The following is a 21,691-nucleotide window of genomic DNA, read 5'->3' as shown; positions in this document are numbered from 1 at the left end:
CAAATTCCAAAACGATGAAAAAGAATTAGGCTGAAGAGGAAAAGATTCCAAAACAATGAACACATCGAATTGGCTGAAGAGGCAGAGTCAGTATATAAATAGGCGAGCAGTATCCCAACAGCTCAAACCATTTCCATTGCATCACAACTCAGAGTGCCTTTTTCTCTCAAAACTTAATTCTCGCTCCCCCCCCCCCCACACCCCACCCCCCACTATATATTCTGGAGAAAGAATAATATTAAAAACAACCAGAAAATGCAGGTTATATCCAGTTATGGAGTTTGCTGCACAATTCATCAATTCAACAATCCTACTTTGTTGTCTACGAAGCAAGCTGAGTTTATTAAACACGGCCACTCCAGTAAGTTACTTTAATCATCTTACTGCAAGAGATTATTTAGTTTTTTGACCTAAGTATATTGAAATTATAATGTGAGGATTACAAAATAGAGATTATGTAATGACAAGATTATTTTGTATATACTTTCATTGAGAAGATTTGTTTTTTTTAAAAAAATTAGTATATATTGGTTCGATGGAGTAAAAATGTGATATACATGCAGAGGCGGATGCAATCTTATTTGTTGAGTAATCTCAATACGAAGCATATTTATTTGTGAAAATTTAATAAACTTTCAACAATTGTTACATGCTCAACCCACAAATTCAAAAGTACAATATATGCAACGATAAGAACTTAAATATTAGACCTATGAAATCAAAATTTTGGATCTCCCACTATACATACATACATATATATATACATACATACATACATATATATATATACATACATACATATATATATACACACACATATATATATATATATATATATATATATATATATATATATATATATATATATATATATAAAGCTTGCTTTCTTAAAGGAATTCGGAAAAAAGAGCTTTGAAGAAGGGTAATGTGTCATTTTGTTGTTTTATTCCGAGATTAGCAATTTCGAGGTTACTATCTCGTGTTTGAGTGTGTTATAAAAATAATATCACAATCGTGGTATAAATAATTAGGAATTGCTTATACCAAAATAAATAATCTATCCAAACACCTGATAAAATAATCTCACATTTTATCCCCAATTATTATACCTTATCCTGGTAACAAAATGGCGCCTAAGGGTTTTATTTTTCAGGTCTCTCATTGCATTTATTATGAGTAGTATATGTACGAATCTCTGATAATGTAAAATTTACAGTGTTAATGTATAAAAATTAAAGGTGTGTGTATGGGCGACAGGACGTGTAGAGTTCCCCATTTTTTTATTCTTATGATAACTTCCCATTTCCTTTTGCTTCTAATAATATGAAATCCGACATTCTTGCATGAAATTAGAACAAAATTTCATAAGATAGAGAAAGTTAGGTGCTTTGATATTTGGATACTGTTGACAACTTTTCCACACTATGTGGGCGTTTGGACATAAAGAATTGTGAAGTCTCAAATAAAAGTGAAATTTTTTTCAAAGTGAAAATGGTATTTGAAAATTAGAGTTGTGTTTGGACATGAATATAATTTTATATTTTTATTAGTGTAAAAATTTTGAAAAACAATTTTTTGGAGTTTTTCACATTTTCGAAAAATTTCAAAATCTATCTTCAAGTTGAAATTGAAAATTTTATGATAAAACACTGATTTCAAGAAAAAGTAAAATTTTTCAAAAAAAAAGGAAAATGAAAAAATTCCTTATGTCCAAACGGGCTCTATATATGGAATCTTGGTATTTTTGTAATAGAATTTCAGATCTATGTCAGAAAATGTTGAGTCAAATTGGTTCTTTTTTATTTTTCCTGTCCTGCACTTTTGTCTTTCATTCGACCTACTACTGAGGAGAAGCTCATCCTCCCACCCAATTCTCAAAGAGGAAGGGTTTTCTTTGATTTTATTTTTATATAGAGAAAAGTTTTAATCCGAACTTGGAACTTGGAAGTAATACTTTTGTTTGACACTGCTTCATACCGGAAAAAAAAAAATAAAGAGCTACGTTTGAGTTAAATTGTCCGTTTTTGCTCTTTTCATTTTTTAATTAACTAGTCTTAGGGTACGCGCTTTGCACGTGTACCTATATCAATAAATATATAAATTTTAAAAATTACGTAAATATTATTAAATAATGTGTTTGAGTTAAATATTAAAAAATATAAGTTCCTAAAATTAATAAAACAAAGAAATCCTACTCCACGTAAGTGTTTATATATCTTACTATGATTTATGAGGAGTGAAATATCTTCTAAAAATTATTATTATCTTTATTACCAAATAATATAAACAAATAACACATAAAAAAATATTTAATTTTACCATAATTATTTAAACATAATAGCATAAATAAAAATTTTGAATCTTTTGATCTTTTAGAAATTTGTGAGTGATGAGGTAGAACTATAGCTCCTAGAAAAATATTGACAAATAACAATATAAAGTTTTAAATAACTAATATTGAATTATAAAAAACAATGTAATACTATACTAAAAATTATAGAAAGCTATCATTTAAAGAAAAATAATAATGATAACTTCTTTTGAATACCTCTTATCTTATGTTACATCCTTAATGCTTCAAACTTAGCATTTTTAGCAATTTAACTTTTAATATTATAATAAATGTTTTCTCTATTTTTTTTATTTCTTTCATGGCTGATGCTCTTTTTGTGAATAAATTTATGTATTTAAGAGTTTTGTCAACTTGATAAATAATTTTACTTACCTAATGATTTTTAAAAAGAAATGAATTAATTTTTTTACTAAATTATTAATTCAAAAAATTAATTATTTATTGAGATTTCATGCTTTTGTGATCGTATAGAAAATATAAATTATTTTGAACTTTTTTCCTACTCAAATAATATATTATTCGTGTAATATTTAAAAACTACATTTAATAATTAAAATATATATTTAATTAGGTACAAAATATCTTACTTTTAATAGTACATCTCGTTAGAATTGTAAGTTCCCCGCCAAGAAGCATGAATGTGAAACATATTTCCATTAATGAAATTCGTCAGATATACAAGGAAAAAAAAGTTAATATTGCTCCTATTTTCCCAAATAATATCTACGTTAAAGACCTTAATACATAAAAAATTTGTCCATGATTGAAAAGAAACTTACCTTTTACTTTTTATATTCTCTTCTTTTTTCTTAATATATTTTATCCTAATACATCAAATCTTTTTTTTCTTTCTTAAACTCCACGTTCATTCAACTATTATTGCATAAACTAAACATAGTGAGTAATAGTAAGAGAGATCGATATTTCTTGCTTTGATCGATGTTTTTCAATTAAATTATTGCTTGACCATTTACCGAGACTAGCATCTGTCCGCTTATATTTCAGCCTAAAAGTTTTTGTTTAACAAATGTTCAGCATGCACTACTGCAAGAATTAGTTAATCTTGCATTTGATCGTAGTGACTGCATTTTGGTCTCTTATGCTATAACGATATATAACCTATAAAATATAGTTGATAAGCTTAACTGTTTCAGAGTAAATTTCACATGCATAAGTTGCCTGAGCTTTTAATGTTTTAAAATAATACACTCTTTACCTTGTGCACAAAATAGAGAACTTTCCTTACCCTTGATAATTAGTGTTCCCAAGTTATGCAGCTTCTAGGGGCGGCAATTTGAGCTCAATCTCATTTAACCCTCCCCCCCAAAAGTCCATCAAAAATTGGGTCGGTCATTATTCCTTGCCTTTTGTTTTTCTTATTATCTTGAGTCGAGAGTCTTTCAGAAACAGTCTCTCTACGCCTTCGGAGGGGTAAGGTCTGCGTACATACTACCCTCCCCAGACCCCACTTATGGGATTTTACTGGGTTGTGTTGTTGTTGAACTCAGCACATCTTGATACAGTACATCTCAGCCCATCTAAATTTTCGTTGATTTTTAACTCAAATAGATTCATGAGTAACTTTGCTAAAATATCTTTAAAATAATTCTTTTTTGTTTGATATGTTATATATGACCATAAAAAAATCTTGATAATTGAACAATTTATAAGAAAACAACACACATTAATTAAAATTTGGTATGAGTTGGCGGAGTTGGGTTATGACCTAAATTTTAGTCTATCTTAACCTACTCCATCTCAGCCCATATAATTTTGGACGGGTCATTAATCCATTTATTTATTGACTCAGCTCATGTTGACCCGCTCAAAATGAGTCCATCCTCCCATTTGACAGCCCAGCCTTCTATTAACCACTAACATGAACAGTCAATTAGTAATATTTTGTTTAATATCTCTATATTTTTTCTGACTTGTAAAAGAACGAGTTAATCTTATCCTTTGATATTGAGTTGGAGAGATCTAACAAACAATATTTAGGTGGGGATGCGAGGTGCTTTTGGTATATAAAATATAACATGTGTGATATATATTATAACCATAAACTCGTAACATATTCCATAAGTTTATTACTATATTAATAATTGGCTGGGGAGGCGAGGTCTACCTTTATAAGGTGGCTTAAGAAGTGAAAATAGCACGGGCGAGCCAGTTTTTGTAATGGTAATTAAAAAATAGTCATCGTTATAAAGTTATTAAAAAATAGTCACTATTTTTCCGTAACACAAAAAACTTCAGCATAATATACTAGAGATTGGTGCACCTGTGTATGAACTTCTAGTATATTATGCTGGAACTCCAATACACGGAAAGTTCTAGCATAATATACTGAAAGTTGGAGCACGTTTGTATAAACTTCCAGCATATTATATTGAAACTCCAATATATTATGCTGGAAGTCCACCATGTTGTACTGGAACTCCAGTATATTATGTTGGAATATTTACCGGATTTTGAACGGTGTTTTCGTTTAGATTTATCTTTACATGAAAATTGGTTAAATTTCGATTACTTTTGAAATTGTAGCTATTTTTCAATTACCACTTGTAAATCTGGTTATTTTTTAATTTCACCCGCTTAAGTATTGTATTCAGGGGTGGATTTAGGGGGCCAGGAGGGGTTCACCCAAACCTCCTTCGCCGAAAAATTACATTGTATATATACGGTAAAATTTGTTTTATTTTTATATATTGTATTATGTTTTGAATCACCTTGATATAGTCCAAAAGCATAGCTTAGTGGTTAAGGGGGTTCAGAACAATTGTGAGATCATTGATTCAATTCCCACTAGTTACAATTTCATTTAATTTTTTAATTTTTTTTCTTTTTTGATTCCCTTTATCCTGCCTCCGCCATTGATGGTACTTAGTCAATTAGTGACAAAGTTCTCTGTTCGTCCTCACGTACACTCTCATTAGCACATTTTAAATTTTAAGAATTAGGACGGAATACTGGCAATTACATAGTCTTTTTTACCTTAATAGTAATAGCTTATAACTAATTATAATTACTAAGCCATTGTCTTTCTATTTTGTATATTTTCAGGAAATTGGTTGTTCCAAAATAAAGGCTCATCGCTTGTTCATAAACCAGTTCGTTTCAATTGTGCCCGTATTGCTGCAAGTAATTTTGGTATGAGCATCTATTGCGTAAAGATTAATTTCTTTACAAATAAAACCAGAAAGCAAGTTTTTCTATATGATCGACATTTTGTTCAGGTAATGTGGATGAGCTACAATCTGATTACCCAGATAACTACGAAGAGGAAGACATTCAGGTGATAATAAAATTATTTACTAGCTTTACATTTTTCAAATTTGTGACAAATTGTTTCTAAAAATGGTGCAATATACGTATATTAAGACTTAAGATGCTCATTAGACGTTTAATTTATGGTCAGCAGAGGCAAATCCATGATATAGAATCAGTAGATTTAAAATGAATATGATCGTATTAAATATCTTACACTGTGAGAATATACTGGGTATATTGTTATTGTATGATCTTATTAAATGTATATTTTTTGAAGTTTTTATACTTATACACACAGTTTAAAGCAAAAAAGCAACTGGTTCAATTAAACCCACATAACTCACCAAATATCTGCTCTTTGATGGTCACCGTGAAATTTAAAAAATTCATCATCTTTCTTTCTTTCTTTTCACATCTTAAGCAAAACATCACGAGGTCATTGTGTTGCACATTAATTTAATTTAGACAACAAGTTGAAGTTTTGTAAGTGAAATAGATTATTTAGTTGAAACGCTCCTAAAATAAGTTTTCAATGTTTTACTAGTTCTTCGAATTAATATAGAAGTTATATACATGTTATACTTAAAAACAGCTTTTCTCAATAGGTAACCACAGCAATACAGATCAAGAATTTGACAGAGGAGATCAAACATATGTTGAGTTCGATGGGAGATGGGAGGTCAAGTGTCTCACCTTATGACACAGCTTGGGTTTCCTTTATTCGTGATACTAATATTAATGGAAGCAGCGAAAGACCCCTTTTTCCATCTTGTCTTAAGTGGATCGAAGACAATCAACTTCCTGATGGTTCATGGGGCGAGGAGCTTGTATTCTGCATATATGATCGTCTCTTGAACACACTAGCATGTGTTGTTGCATTGACCTTATGGAACACATCCCTTCGTAAAAGAAACAAAGGTGAACTTTCAAGTTATATTATTCATGACTGGTTTTACATGATTCCTAGGTATTTTTAAATTTTATTCACTGACAATATAAAAAAAAATTTCGCACTGAATCGCTTATAAGAAAGGTGGCAAATTAGCGGGTTAGAGGTCAAATTTGACTGGTCAAAATAGGTCATGAACCGACCAACCCAAAGTTAATAACCGGCACAACCGACCCCCAACATTACCCAAACTTCTTTTTATACTTTACTTTCTGAAATAAAAATTGAAAGTTACTGTATTTTTCTAAATTATTAGTTCAAAGTCTTTAAATTTTGCATATCTAGTATTTTCAATCTCCGAATTTAATTTTGTATGTCACCTCTAATTACAAGTAATTATAGGTAAATATTTATGATAATCATTAATTGATAAATTTATGAAAAAAAATTATCTTCTGTATATTAGTAGCTACTAGGTCACAGATAAATACTACGTATAAGTATTTCCAAAAGATATACTCCATTGATTTTAAAAAGATTGTCTTAGTTTGACATGACACAAACTTTAATAAAAATGAAGACTTTGAGATATGTGGTTTTAAATAAGCCATAACATTTGTGTGGCTGTAAAACTTTTAAAACTTGTGGTCTAAAATCTGTCATAGTATTTGTGGTTATGTGTTTTTCATTAAGGATATATGAAAATGTGTCAATCTTTTTGAAATAAATTAATAATGAAATAGTGTCGATCTTTTTTAAATGGAGGGAATATTTTTCTTTGTTTTTCTTAAGGTGGGTGTGCCAAGCCTAGGCTATAGTGCGACGCTTAGCGACAGGTGAAGGCCTAGGTAGAAGGCTACCTTGGCGGCCTTCCCCTGTAAAAATTGAGTGGAAATGACACTAGATAGCTATTTTTAAGCATGTTGTTTAAAATATATCCACAGTTTAAAATGTATTTAAAGATTAGCTAATTTCGCTCAAACTTTAGGACACAGTGTCCTAGAGTTTAAACCTTAAAATTCAAACTTCAGGATATCGGTTCCTAAAGTTCGAAAATTGTATCCTGGAGTTCGAATCTTATGTCCTGAATTTTAAATTAGTAATTCTGAAATTCAGAACACTTAGTCCTGAATTTCAAAGTAGCAGCTCAAAAATTCAGGACACTAAGTCCTGAATTTCCAAATTCAGGATACTTAGTCCTGAAGTCCTAGAGTTTAAATTTCAAAATTCAAAGGACATCATGTCCTAAAGTTTGAAAATTGTGTCCAGAAGTTCGAATCTTATGTCCTGAATTTTAACTTAGTAGTTTAGGAATTCAGAACATTTAGTCTTGAATTTCAAATTAGCAGCTCAAAAATTCAGGACATTAAGTCCTCAATTTCTAAATTCAGGATACTTAATCCTGAAGTTTGGGTGAATTTGCTAATTTTTAAATGCATTGTAAATTGTGAATATATTTTAAATAGCGGGCTTAAAAGTAGCTATTGTTGTACTTCTTATAGGTCATACTGATGATTGAAATACTATATGAGGCGGTTTAGAAAATTCAGGTTTTCACAGGAATAGTTTAGTGGTAAAGGATCGTTTATAACTTGACATCAGCAGTTCGATTCCAAGCCTCAATATTAATGCTATTTCCTAGTTCATACGCCTGAAGTCAATTTCTTCTTTTGATTAAACGGTAAAGGACTTTTTGTTTAGATAACCAGTATTTTATTTTATTCTACTCCAAAAACACGTCTGGGCTGAGAGAGCTGAGCTGCCATCAGTATCAGCATCTCTAATCTTTCCTGAAAAGTAGAAAAATAGTGGTCTAATGCATTATATGAAACAATATTTATATATAAGAAAAAGGTTGGAATATTGAATTTTGCTGACATGGGCTATATATTCTTCTTTAATAGGAGTGATGTTTATCAAAGAAAACTTAAGCAAGCTAGAGACCGGGGAAGTTGAGAACATGACTTGTGGATTTGAATTTGTGTTTCCTGCTCTCCTTGAGAAAGCTCAAAAATTAGACATTGACATACCGTACGATGTGCCAGTCCTAATGGAAATTTATGCAAGGAGAGAGGCAAAGTTTACGAGGTAATTTGACTACTTTTTGTACATTACCATCTTATCTAATAATTCAAACGGTTAGATAAAATAAATTATTTAATTATTTATCTCACCCACGCTCCCTAATTCGTGAGTCTGGTTCTTTTCTCATGAATCAAACATGTGAATGTATTTTATTTATTGGGTCATGGTGAAATTTAAACATAGCATCTCTTGTATACAGAGTAAGACCTATGCTCTACAGAAAGGGGCACAGACAACCGTAAAGTTCGGCAAAAATTCTATATATATGTATATGTCGTTAGAAAATAATGATATATTAGTAGTGGTCATCCTATATATAAAGCAGATTTTGGTTGAATCCAAAAGTGCATCCGCAACCTCCAAATCCTGAGTTCCCCTTTGCTTGTATACTTTGGTAATATATTAAATAGCGTGATCATTACATTTGAAACTTACGCTTCAAGCACAACCCCACCATCATAGTGGTTCCTGGTTTAAAAAAAATGTCGTGATCATCTCATCTAGAAAATATTTTTTTATGAATTTTACATATTATGTCCCGACACGCTGAGCCTGATTTTCTTTTCATAGGCTAGACATGTGGAAGTATTGTTTTACTCTTTGGGTGACAATGAGATTGATTACACGATCTCTTGTTTAGTATTCTATCATGTTAATTAAATTGTGTGGCTAACTCATCCTTTAGATATAGAATTCGCTTTTAATTATGTAATTATATTATGTCTTAATATCTTTGCATTTTCCCGACATTGGCTGACTAATATATAAGTCATATAGTCACACATCCTATTGCAGAATCCCTAAAGATGTTATCCATACGATTCCGACAACAGTATTGTTTTCATTAGAAGGATTAAGGGACTTGGACTGGCAAAGGCTTTTGAAGCTTCAAATGCAAGATGGCTCATTCTTAACATCCCCTGCATCTACTGCCATTGCATTCATGGAAACAAATGATCAAAAGTGTTTGGGATTTCTTCAAAACGTTGTTGAAAAGTGTAATGGAGGAGGTACGTATAACGCTTCTTTTGTAATGTTTCAAACGGGTTTAATATATAATTAGGTCTATAAAAGTTTCAAGTCTAATAACAGAAAACATACAAATACATACCCCCCCCCCCCTTCATTTTATTTAAGAAATAATGTCATGGCATCTCTGCGACAATGTATAAGTTAAAATGTTAGTAAATGTAAAAGGTACTCCCTCCATTTCTATGTGAATCCATTTTTTTTTTTGGTCCGTTCAAAAAAGAATGACCCATTTCTAAATTTGGAAACAATTTAACTTAAAAATTATAATTTCACCCTTAATGAGAAACTTTAATTACCACACAAATACTTTCAACCTTGATTTTGACTTGTTTAGTACCACAAATTCTAAAAGTATTCATTTTTTCTTAAATTTCGCGCGTAACCAAACAGGCTGACATAAATTGGAATGGAGGGAGCATTTTTTTTAATAAACAAATATAAAAGAGTGTCATATAAAATGAAACAAATGGAGTAATTTTCTTCTTGAATTCACGGTAACGTGTGTATATTTACTTCCAATTTTATTATGTTTAGTGCCACATAGTTACCCAGTTGACATGCAAGCACGACTTTGGGCAATTGATCGATTACAACGCCTTGGAATCTCTTATTATTTTGCGGAAGAATTCAAACAACTGTTAGATCATGTGAGCAGGTAAACAAAAGGAGCAACATAATTCTTTTTTATTTTCTTAATTCACATAATCAAGAGCACAGAATCATCAATTTTGAGCAATTTGTACGACAAGTTTATTTTATTTGTTGAACTTCAGATATTGGAACGAGGAGATTGGAATTTTTGGAGGAAGAAATTCAAACTTTTGTGATGTCGATGATACATGCATGGCTATTAGGTTGCTAAGGCTACACGGATTTGATGTTAGTCCAGGCAAGTCAATGGAAAATGATTACCTTAATTAGTTCTTTTTTTTTCTTTTTTGGTACATGGGAGAAGATTAAATAACTTTTTAAAAGTATTTTTTAAATTGCATGTTTTAAGTATACTAGGAGAAAAAACTCTATTTTTTTGGTCAAACATTAAAATTTTATTTAACCAAGTATATATTTACATCCGCTTGTTCTTTTTGGACTATAAGAACAAGGCCTCTATTTCATATTCTATCTATCACATAGACAGAATTAAACTCTATATCTATCCACTATGACTAGCAAGGAAAGCTATCTAAGCTATTTAGTATCTTCCCCCATCTACTTTGTTGTTGTCCTCAAATGTGTAGTTGGAGTACAATCTCCCTAATGATCTGCTTGGTGTGCTGTTGCTTCTGTTGGAATCTTTGAGCATTGTGTTCCCCCCAAATGTGATATATTGTTTCAGCAAAGAGTCAACCCAACACTTCTGTTCGCACTCTATTGTTGTTCACTTTCCTGGTTATTCACTTAACTTCCTCTGTCCATGTTCTCAATTGCATGTGCTCTCCCATCCATTCCAGATAGTAGCAGAGAATGTACAAGCAAAGAAGAGGTGAGCTAAGGTTTCCTCTGTACGAGTGTTACATAATACACACTCCTTAGGAAAATGTACCTTCCATTTTTCTAATCGATCAGATGTAGCTAATCTTTTTTGTACTGCAAGCCAAACAATGAATTGATGTTGTGGTAGCATTGGCTTCATGATCAGACACTTCCACTCTATTTTGTGGTATTGGGGAGGTGAGAGATAGATATACCTTCTTGATACTAAACTTTCCGCCTTGGACAAATATCTGCAATTGATGTTGAGGGCCACAACCTAGCAACCACTATCTAGCATCAATTATCTTTCTTACAATCCAGCATGCTTGTTGTGGAGTCTTCATACTACTCAGTTCTTTGCCTTTTGTATAGAAGTTGTGGATCCACTTGACCCAAAGAGTGTCTTTTTTTGATGATACTACCCAAAGCAGCTTACAAATAGCTGCCTTTTTCCATGTGAAGAAATCAATTATGTTTAGAACCCCATTAGAGTTTGGCATACATAATTTTTCCCAAGCCACTAAAGCTCTGTTAGATGCTTGAGCATTCCCATCCCACAAGAAGGTTCTACAAACACTAGTGAATAGTTGTAGCACTTTTTTTGGCAGTAGGAATACTTGAGCCTAGTAAGTTTGCATTTCAAATAGCACACACTTGATTAATTGCACTCTACCACTATATGATAAGAATTTTGTTGACCAGACCTGATTCTGGCTGTCATCCTCTCTACCAGTGGAAGACACTGATGCATATTGATCTTCCGAGAGGATAGAGGTACTCCAAACTATTTAAATGGGATCTCCCCTAATGAAAATTGCTGTCTCAGATAAAATTTGCTCCTTCAGTGCTTGTGAGACTCCAGTTATATACAAGGAACTCTTTTCTTGATTGGCTTTAAGACCTGAGACGTCAGAGAAGTGATTGAATGCTTGAAGCATCAATCTTCTTTCCTTGAGCGCATCTTCTCATACTAACACATCTACGACATATTTGTCACCCGTGACATTCGTTTGCTAGAGAATCTGTATATTTTTCGGCCTCTCACTATTAAATGTGCATAACAGTTGCCTTGTCAGTTTCAAGCAAATTATTACAATTGTGGCGGATCTACATTGAAGCTCATAGGTGCTCAAGCACCCATTGTGTTTACCGAAACTGTATATTTTTATGTTGGAAACTAGTACTAATATACAAAAATATTGACAGAACCCATCATAGAGAGTAGATATTTAGTTAAAGACCGTTGAGCACCCATTATTTAAGAATCTTGAATCCGTCGGTTCAATAATAGTCATAAGAGGGTGATATATCTTATGTCCTTTCTAATTCCTTATATCGCATTTGAACCTTGTTTGATGCTCCATAGCTCTAAGTACCTTAGTAATATTGCAGAATTTTAGCATTTGATGGCTTAATACAATTTCTTATCTGTCACAGATGTGCTAAACAAGTTCAAAGATGGTGATCAATTCTTTTGTCTAAGAGGTGAATTAAACAAGTCACCAACAGCTATGTATAATCTCTATAGATGTTCCCAAGCTTTATTCCCAGGAGAAAAGATTCTTGAGGAGGCAAAGAATTTTACCTACAATTTCTTGCAGCAATGTCTTGCGAACAACCAATCCTCAGACAAATGGGTTATAGCTAAGGACATCCCCGGGGAGGTAAATATGAAAAAGGAATTTAACTTCTGTGCATTGATAATGTAAAATTAGTTTTTACACTAGCATGTTAATTATAGGACAAATGACGTTGTATAGCCGCTCTCAAAATAATAGCCGAATATATATATATATATATATATAAATTTTATACACTTTTTCGGTTACCGAATGCAAAATAATTTCTGGCATAGGCTAAAAGTGAAAAAAGACCTTAATTTTAAGCTAACTACAGGTAACTTCCCATAAAAAGCTAAGATTAGTAACTTGGAAACAGTTTAACTAATATTCACTAAAGTTATGAATTTTGCACTGTCATGGTACCGTTACTTGTAGCAAGAAACACGTCTTATTTCAAGATTGAAAAACTCACTTTATGGAGGGCTACATGTAGAGATCTTTTGACTACCTAGTAGTGTACAAGTTTCTTTACATTTTTTGTGCATATAAACCAAATTCATTTGGAAAATAAGCTAAGTTACTTGCTATAATGGGCTCAAATACATTGATAGAGTAATAATTCTTTACTGCCAATGTATAGAAGTTATCTTCTATCGATGCTGCAACATTTAATACTCTCTTGCTTTACAGTGAGTGATTTACTAAATATGTTGTGCAAACATTTGTTCATAGATGCAATATGCACTAGAATTTCCATGGTATGCTAGCTTACCTCGGGTAGAATCTAGGCTATACATCGAACAGTATGGTGGAGCAGATGATATTTGGATTGGCAAGACGTTGTACAGGTACCTCTTTAAATGTGTTGCGAAACTTTATTTTCTCCTGTGTCAATAATGTTTTCAGGTTCCCACACGATTAAACTGTTTTCATGTTACTTCGAATTAGTTTTTATTACTGCACATAATGTAGCTATTCAAAGATAAGAACTAGCTAGAGAGCTTTTCACTTAGTAAAACTGCAACATTCTAGTCCTGCCAAAAGTTATTTCAAACAAATAATAGTTTTTCCAATTGCCCAATACACAAGGGCGGATCCAAAATTTAGATTTGATAATTTTAATCTTTAAGTTATTACCATTTAATTAATTGCATTTTTTAAAATATGTGTTCAGAATATAATATTTATTCAAACTTTACTAAATTTTTACATGTGTTTACGCAAGTTCTTTGTCGAAATTAATGAGTTCAACGGAAGCAGTAAACAAGGTTGCATTTGCATCTCGTTATGAAGATATAAAAGTTGTGTCAATTCTCTCACGTACGATAATTTTACTTACTTGTTCGCCAATATAGAATGCCCGATGTAAGCAACAATGTATATTTACAAGCTGCAAAATTAGATTACAACAGATGCCAAAGTCAACATCGATTTGAGTGGTTGATTATGCAAGAGTATGCACTTGAAACTTTCTTCTATATGTTCATAAATTATTAAATGCCAGCCTTTTAATCTTCTTAATAATTTTGCTCCATATGTCACATGAACAGGTGGTACGAGAAGTGCAATTTCCAACATTTTGGAATAAGCAAAAAATACCTCCTAGTTTCTTATTTCTTAGCTGCTGCAAGTACATTTGAGGTAGAAAAGTCAAGGGAACGACTTGCATGGGCTAAATCTCGTATAATATGTAAGATGATTACATCCTACTTCAATGAAGAAGCCACCGATTGGACCACTAGAAATTCATTGTTGATGGAACTCAAGGGTTTTCATGACATGAGCAAAAATAGGTACACTCTCCATCCCAGTACTTTAAATTATTAGTTTAAAATAAACCAATAACCTCAGAGTAATATATTTTCATCACATCTTGGCACTTGTGACAATCCAATACATCTTAATACATATATAAATGTAAAATATGTCAAATCATTTACCAAATGAGAAATAAACTTATTGCAAAACCTTTATGCTTTCAAAAGCATAAATTCGTCCTGTTTCATGAAATATAAAATCAAATACTAACAGTTAAGCAATTCATAATGTAAAATAACAGTACAACTCTAATCCGCGCGTCCCACAAGTTAGGATTCTCTATTAGTATCAGGTTTCTAAACCATTTCAAACATATGAATTTGCAGAAGAAATGCCCCAAGAGGTACTATGTAACATCCTAAATTTTGGACAGAGTCTCACATCGGTAGAACATAAGAGGGATAGTGGGTATATAAGTTAACAAGCTTTAGATCCTAATGACGCATTTTAAATCCGTGAGGCCCAGAGCGGACAATATCAGCAGCGGGCTGAGCTATTACAGATAGTATCAGAGCCACTCTTGTGTCAGCTTTGCAGATGGTGGATCAGAATTGAACTGAGTTTAGGCAAATCCCGGTTAGGGGGGCAAACCTCAATGCTGAGTCTAGTCAAATCTCATACAGTGGGGCAAATCTCAGGGAGGACGCTGAGTCCATAAAAGGGGGTGTATGTAACACCCCAGATTTTGGATAGAGTCTCACATCGGCAAAACACAAGAGGGGTGCTGGGTATATAAGTTAATAAATCTTAGACCTTAATGACGCATATTTAAACCCGTGAGGGCCTAGGTCCAGAGCGGACAATATCACTAGTTGGTTGGACTGTTATATACTAAGTCTAAATAAACCTTAACTTGCTTTTCACCCTCGATTTTCTAAGGTTGCTAACAAGTCAATATCTACACCAAGATATTCAATTTACATCAATACTTGTTCAATAACCCAAACATGATTCATTTAGGCTTATACTTTGACTACAAGATTCTACCCCAAGGTGCTAGCCATAATGGCGGAACTATGTAGTACGGAGGGGGTTCAACTTCGTTATAAAATTATACTATGCAAATGCGACAAAATAATTTTTGTTGGTTATATGTGACCTGTTGAATCTCTTTGATATAAAGAAAATTCAAATATTATAGTGAAGAGGATTTTTTTTTTTTTAAAATTGAATCCACGGTTCCAGATAAAACAATTACAATGGAGGGGGGCTAGGCCTGACCTCCTTGTTCAAAAGGAATGGAAATCCATTCAGTACATAGTGACATGAAAGCCTAATTTCTCAAAAAATTAAACTTGTGCTAGCTGGTGTAATGTGTCTTCCATGTGATCCTACCAGCTATCAGTAACAGGCTATGGTGGTTCCAAGAACCATCCTGGGTGTTTGGTTGCTCTAATCCAGAAGGAAGGCATTTGGAGTTTGTCCATTCTCAAATATCCTTTTGTCTCCCAAGGCAGATCATTGTCTTGCATGTATATCTTGTCCTCCATGATGGTAGTTGCATGTTTTGCAAGTGAATCAGCTACAGTGTTTCCTTCCCTGAAGTAATGACATACTTTAATGTTTCTATATCATATCTTTTCTTTGATAGCTGCTATGTCCTTGTGAAGCCTCTATGGTGGTTTTGCTTTTCCTTGAATCATTTGAACCACCGGTAGTGAGTACAAGTTCCACAGTTAGCTTGTTGAATTGTTGAACCACAGTTAGCTTGTTGAATTGTTGTAGTGAAGAGGGTTCTAAAGTTTCTTTAGGTCATAGGTTTAAATTTCAAGTGCGACATCCTAAAATTTTTTTTTGAATCCCCTTAGGTCATAGGTTCCGCCACCAAACATGTATCTAATACCAAAGATCACTACATCATCTATCCTAACCACCAACATTTCTGTCAAACTAGAGTTACTTTAGTTCCATCTTCCAACTACGTCCCTACATAGGCATCTCTAATTTCTCTGATTTCTTATCACATAGGACGCAAAAAGTTACCATAGCTGATTGCTGAGCTGATTAGATATTTAACCTAGCTATGACAATTTTCTTTTTCGTTGCAGTAATAAAACAAAAGAGATGGTTCTCAATAATCTTCGTCAGTTTTTGCACCAACTCTCAAAAGCAACATATGAAGACCTCGGCAGAGAGATCCATCACCAACTACACAATGCAGTGAGTATATACAAGGCCTTTTACTGTACCTTATTATATCACAAAAGAGACACGAATAACATGATAAAGCACAAATAGTAACTACCAATTACACTACTTTTTATCCATATATTTTTTCCAGTAATTTTCTTGGGGTAACACAGGAGATGTATTTTTTGTGTCTTGGATTTTTTTTTTTGAATTATTTGAAAATCCATTGTTCTAATAATTTCGAAAAAATCTTATTGCCCTTGTAGGATTGGAAAAATTAATCTCTTATATGTTTAGGACTACTTGGGATCGATATATAGAGGTTGTAAGTGGAGATTTTTTGTATTGTACTGCGCTATTCTTCTCATGATTCATATTGGAAATCTTTCTCCACTTCTGCCAGAGGATTAGGCTTAGCCGAACCTCGTTAAATCCTTGTGTTATTTGTCTTCTCAATCTTCTTTGTGTGTGATTGTGTGCTAGTTAACTCACGATCTTCCACAACAATTAGTATCAGAGCAAGCTAGGATTTCTACAAATATTCTACGGTTAAAATATCTTCATAATCTTTAAAAAGTACGAAGAGAAATCCGATATGGGATCTAGTTTAAGTGTATGGAAGGTTAGGAAGAGAACATCCTTGGTTTTATAAGGGTGTTATAGAAAGCAATTGATGAGGATTTTTCTGAAAAGATGAAAGAGTCAGAGGTAGACCTGAAGGAGAGGGCCTTGAATGTGGATATTCACGAAAGTTACAAAATGCTCTCTTCGAAAAATTGAGAATTTTTGCAGCACCAGCATGAAAAAAGCTGCAAGATTTGTATTCTAAGAAATCGCAGACAAATCGCCTCTATTTGAAAATGAAATTGTATAATCTCCATACGAACGAAGGTACACATGTTAAAACTCACCTTGATGAGCTTAATTCAATTATAATGGACCTGAAGAACGTCGATATAACAAAATTGAGAGGGAGGATGCAGCCTTGGTTGTATTATATTTTTGACCACTATCTTTCGAATTTTTTCTGATAAATTGCTATTTGAAAAAGACAGTATTTCACTACATGATGTTAGTAATGTACTAAAATCTAAAGAATTGAAGAAAGCTTTCCGGATAGCGGAACTGAGGGCGAGGATCTTGTAAATAGAGAAAGAACACAATAGAAAGACCTTAATAGGAAAAAGTCTAACGCTAGATCGAAGTCTAGAGCAAGGAGCAGAACTGCCGTAATTGCAGGAGCAGAGTTACTATAGGAGAAGAAGCTGAAATAGAAAAAAAAATAAAAAGTAGACAATTTTGCAAATATTATTTATACTGGTAACAATTCTAATAATAATGACTATGTAGGGGAAGTCTATGCCGAGTTCTAGTCATGGGCAAAATCTTTCGATTTTTGATTCTAGTATAACTTTCCGCGTGTGTCCACACAAGAAAGGTATAAGCAGATGAGAAAGATTGTTTACTTAGAAAATAATAATCTGTTATCGCTAGAAGCGATTGGTAATATTAGATTAAGAATGTTCGATAGAATTATTGGAATCATTGAATATTGGCATGTTCCTCGGATGAGGAGGAATTTAATTTCTCTTTTGACTTTGAATGATCAAGTCTAAACTTAGTTAATGTACAGTAATGGATAAAGCCCTTGTGAGGGCTGAGGGCAAGACATAGAGGCGTTGTACCTATTAATGAAGAAAATTCAAGTCAAGAGAAAGATTTGTTATTTGGATTTTGAACTTTTTTCCTTGTATATTTAGAAAACTCATTGTTCTAATAGATTTGAGAAAGAAAAAATCTATTGTCCTTGTAGGATTAGGAAAACCATTATGTTATAAGTTTAAGACTACTTGGGATCTACATATGGAGGTTATAGGTAGTGATTCTTTATAGTGTATTGTACTATTTATTTTTTTCATTCATAATGAAAAATTCTCTATGCTTCTGCCCTGAGGATTAGGCTAAGCCGAAGCTCATTGATTCCTTGTGTAATTTTTTCTTCTCAATTTGCTTTGTTGTAGTTGTATGCTGGTTAACTCACAAACTTTCCTAACAAGAGGTCTGGAAGAGGGTAAGGAAAAGATAAAGTTTTGATGAAAATCAAAACTTACACTTACGAAATAAAAGGCAGCAGTCTTACTCGTGATTAGATTCATCATTCACTTTATCCGTTTAACTAAGGAAGAAACAAATCAAAACAAAGAGAAGCAGATTTTTGATGAGTTTTGTGAGTTCAACCGAATCTATTATTTTAGCTCTAACTATGTAAATATTTATAAAAATTTAAAATGTATACACATAATAAGGTAACATATTTTTTCTATACTCATTGATTTTATATCTTAAATTCGCCTTTGCAAACAGGACGAGAACCTCTGAAACTAACCAATGATGCCCAAAATTCAAATTCATCCTATGATATGTGATCTTATTTATTTTCTTTTGGATGTAGTGGGAAACATGGTTGATGTCCTTGAGGGAGGAGAAGAATACCTGCCAAGAAGAAGCAGAGTTGCTAGTGCAGACAATTTATCTTTCAGCTGGCCATATGAAACATGATGAAATACTATTTGATGCAGAGTACAATAGCCTATCCATCCTGACCAATAAAATATGCCGCATGCTTAATGAGCTCCAAAACGACAAGGTTAGAATCACTATGTATATAGTTTTGTTTTAAGTTATATATATGGACAATACAAAGATATTAAAATTATTATAACTTGTGATAGCAGGTTAATTACCATTTTTGCGATATTATTAGTTAATATTTTTACCTGCATTTACCTAATAAATAACATGATGTATAAATTTGTGTTATCATTAAATATTATCCTGTAATAACAGGTTACCTAACTTTTTACACTATCGTGTATTTTAGCGAACCAACCTTATTTTACATATTACTAATCCAACTTATTATAAATGATTACTTATAGTTGCAGTATCTTTTAGCTGATCTAATAGTGTAAATTTTAATTGTTTACATTTCTAGTGAATTGAAATTATACTTATGAATAATCATGTCTTAATTTCCTTTTTGTTTATAGCTTTCTAATTCTATTTTTTTTCTTGTTTGCATCTAAAACATTGTTAGATATCTGCTGACCAATGGTGTAGTAGGACTACTGGCAGCTCAAAGGCCACTGACATTGAATTAGACATGCAAGCTCTTGTAAACCTAGTTTTTGGTAACTACTCAAGCAACGTCAATCAAGACATTAAGCAAATATTTTTTGCAGTTGCGAAGACCTTTTATTACACTACACATATTACTGAGGAAGTAATCAACTTTCATATATCCAAGGTGTTGTTTCAACAAGTTTAGTAACATTCTTAGGGTACTTTCTCTCTTTCTTATATTTTGTAATTGTCACTACCATTTGAAACTTCGCTTGTAATTTGTAGAAGTCAACTTTATTAGTGCATATCCATTATTGGAGAGCTAAGATGATTCTGCAAAAATTTACTTAATTTTAATGTCAATTCATTAGAAGATCCCCAAAACATGTGTTTGACGAGTTGATTTGATAAACATGCGAATCTGCAATATGTATTTGACGAGACTTATTGATTTTTATAACATTGTGAATATTTTGTACTATATCTTTAATATAAGGGCAACTTAGTCTTTGTGAAAAAAATACATCAAGAAATATGAAGTAGAAATGAAAGAGACAAATAAATCAAACCAGTGTTACTCAACAGCAGTGACCTCGAGCTTAGTGGCCTCGAGGTGGCTTAGAGCAATACGAACAATTAAGCAAGAAAAGTAAAGTAACAAAAGTAGAGCTAAAGGACAATGCTGATGAACAATAGGCGAAAAGGTAGAGAGTATATTTTTTGCTCAATGATTAGATAATCTTACAAATGATCGGGGTCCCCTTTATATAATAGGGAAACCCTAAATAAGGAATATTTCCATTTACAGTAAGGAATATTCTTGGTACAGCTGTCTAATCACCTAGTACGGAATCGTACAATCATATTTCGGGATTTGCACCATGACTTTGGGGACGTGGCAGGAATCTAACTCGTTCTGGTACAAATCCATAACGGTACTATTTCGGGTTTGAGCACACTCGACCCCGGTATGTATCGTGCTCCGCCTTCAAACTCGAGTCTGGTCCCTCGAGCTCGAACTTGATCTTGTCCGGACTCGGACTTAGGATGGGCCCTCGAGCCTGTAAGTCAGAGGTATACGATTTTGACCGCATACAGATAGTCACCGCGTTTCTTAGAGTAGGATGATAAGAAACAATTTGATTCTCGTTTTCCTGAAGTCTTTAATGATGACATCATTTCCGTGATGCAGGAATTTGAAGTGACCGAAACGTCCAGTCAGTCTATTTTTCCATAACATTGAATGCACGCAGGTATTGGTCGGCCACTAGCGCCGCCGAACCATCGTTGCCCTTCTATAAATATGAGGCGATTCCTTTAAGTAAAGAACTTTACTCTTTCTTGACACATTTCCCTTCTTCATCTCTTCCTAATCACCTGTTTCCACCACCTCTTTAAGCGCCGGAAAATGCCAAGCTCTTGTAAGAAACACCACTTTCCTGTACAACCCGTATTTTTTAGCTTAAAATTGTGGCTAAAACTTCCAAAACGGTCCCCAAAGAGGATAAAGCGTCGTCTTCTTCTACCTCCCGGCCGGCCAAACCGGTGGCGCTGCCAACTCTTGAGAAAATCACCCCCGACCCTTGTATAATTAAGAAGGACTTTAGTATTGAAACATCCCCCCGACATCCTAAGTCGATGCGAGCATGCATCTCGATATCTTCGCTTGATATCTGAGAAGCACCTTAAGGATATGAAGAAGGACTACAGCTGGGGAGATGAGGTCGTGATTCAGATCCCGAGCCCCGAGGAAAGCATTACTACCCACGTGGAGGGTTTTTTAAGTGTTTACACTTACCCCTTCATATTGGGTCCACTTGATCCGATGGTGATTGGCTTTTGCAAAACGTACAAAATCACCTTCGGCCAGATTCACCCCTCTTTTTGGCGCATCATGGTCATGCTGCATTATTTTTCCGAAAAGGCCGATGGATTGGAATTCACCCTCAACCACCT

The 21,691-nt window shown here is 33.1% G+C and overlaps 1 protein-coding gene across 3 annotated transcripts; it reads left to right on the top strand.

Annotated features, from left to right (window-relative positions):
• The first annotated feature begins 211 nt into the window (after positions 1–211).
• LOC104231767 (copal-8-ol diphosphate hydratase, chloroplastic-like) lies at positions 212–20,147 on the top strand. Of its 3 annotated transcripts, none has more exons than XM_009784819.2 (15): positions 212–361; positions 5,417–5,503; positions 5,590–5,648; positions 6,229–6,541; positions 8,417–8,600; positions 9,393–9,607; positions 10,164–10,284; positions 10,403–10,518; positions 12,540–12,766; positions 13,397–13,512; positions 14,020–14,118; positions 14,215–14,457; positions 16,531–16,642; positions 19,065–19,259; positions 19,710–20,147. In XM_009784819.2, exons 1-15 carry the CDS (start codon positions 256–258, stop codon positions 19,938–19,940), a joined length of 2,424 nt encoding a protein of 807 aa, XP_009783121.1. In that variant the 5' UTR covers positions 212–255; the 3' UTR covers positions 19,941–20,147. The 3 variants fall into 3 exon arrangements, with proteins under 3 accessions (XP_009783121.1, XP_009783120.1, XP_009783122.1); XM_009784818.2 differs by having other exon boundaries at positions 9,375–9,607; XM_009784820.2 differs by lacking the exon at positions 14,020–14,118 and having other exon boundaries at positions 9,375–9,607.
• Positions 20,148–21,691: the final 1,544 nt, after the last annotated feature.

This window comes from Nicotiana sylvestris, chromosome 12 (genome assembly GCF_000393655.2).
Source record: "Nicotiana sylvestris chromosome 12, ASM39365v2, whole genome shotgun sequence".
NCBI classification, from domain to species: Eukaryota; Viridiplantae; Streptophyta; class Magnoliopsida; order Solanales; family Solanaceae; genus Nicotiana; species Nicotiana sylvestris.
Note: the sequence above shows the minus strand (reverse complement) of the source record. Positions and strands in the feature narration are given on the sequence as shown.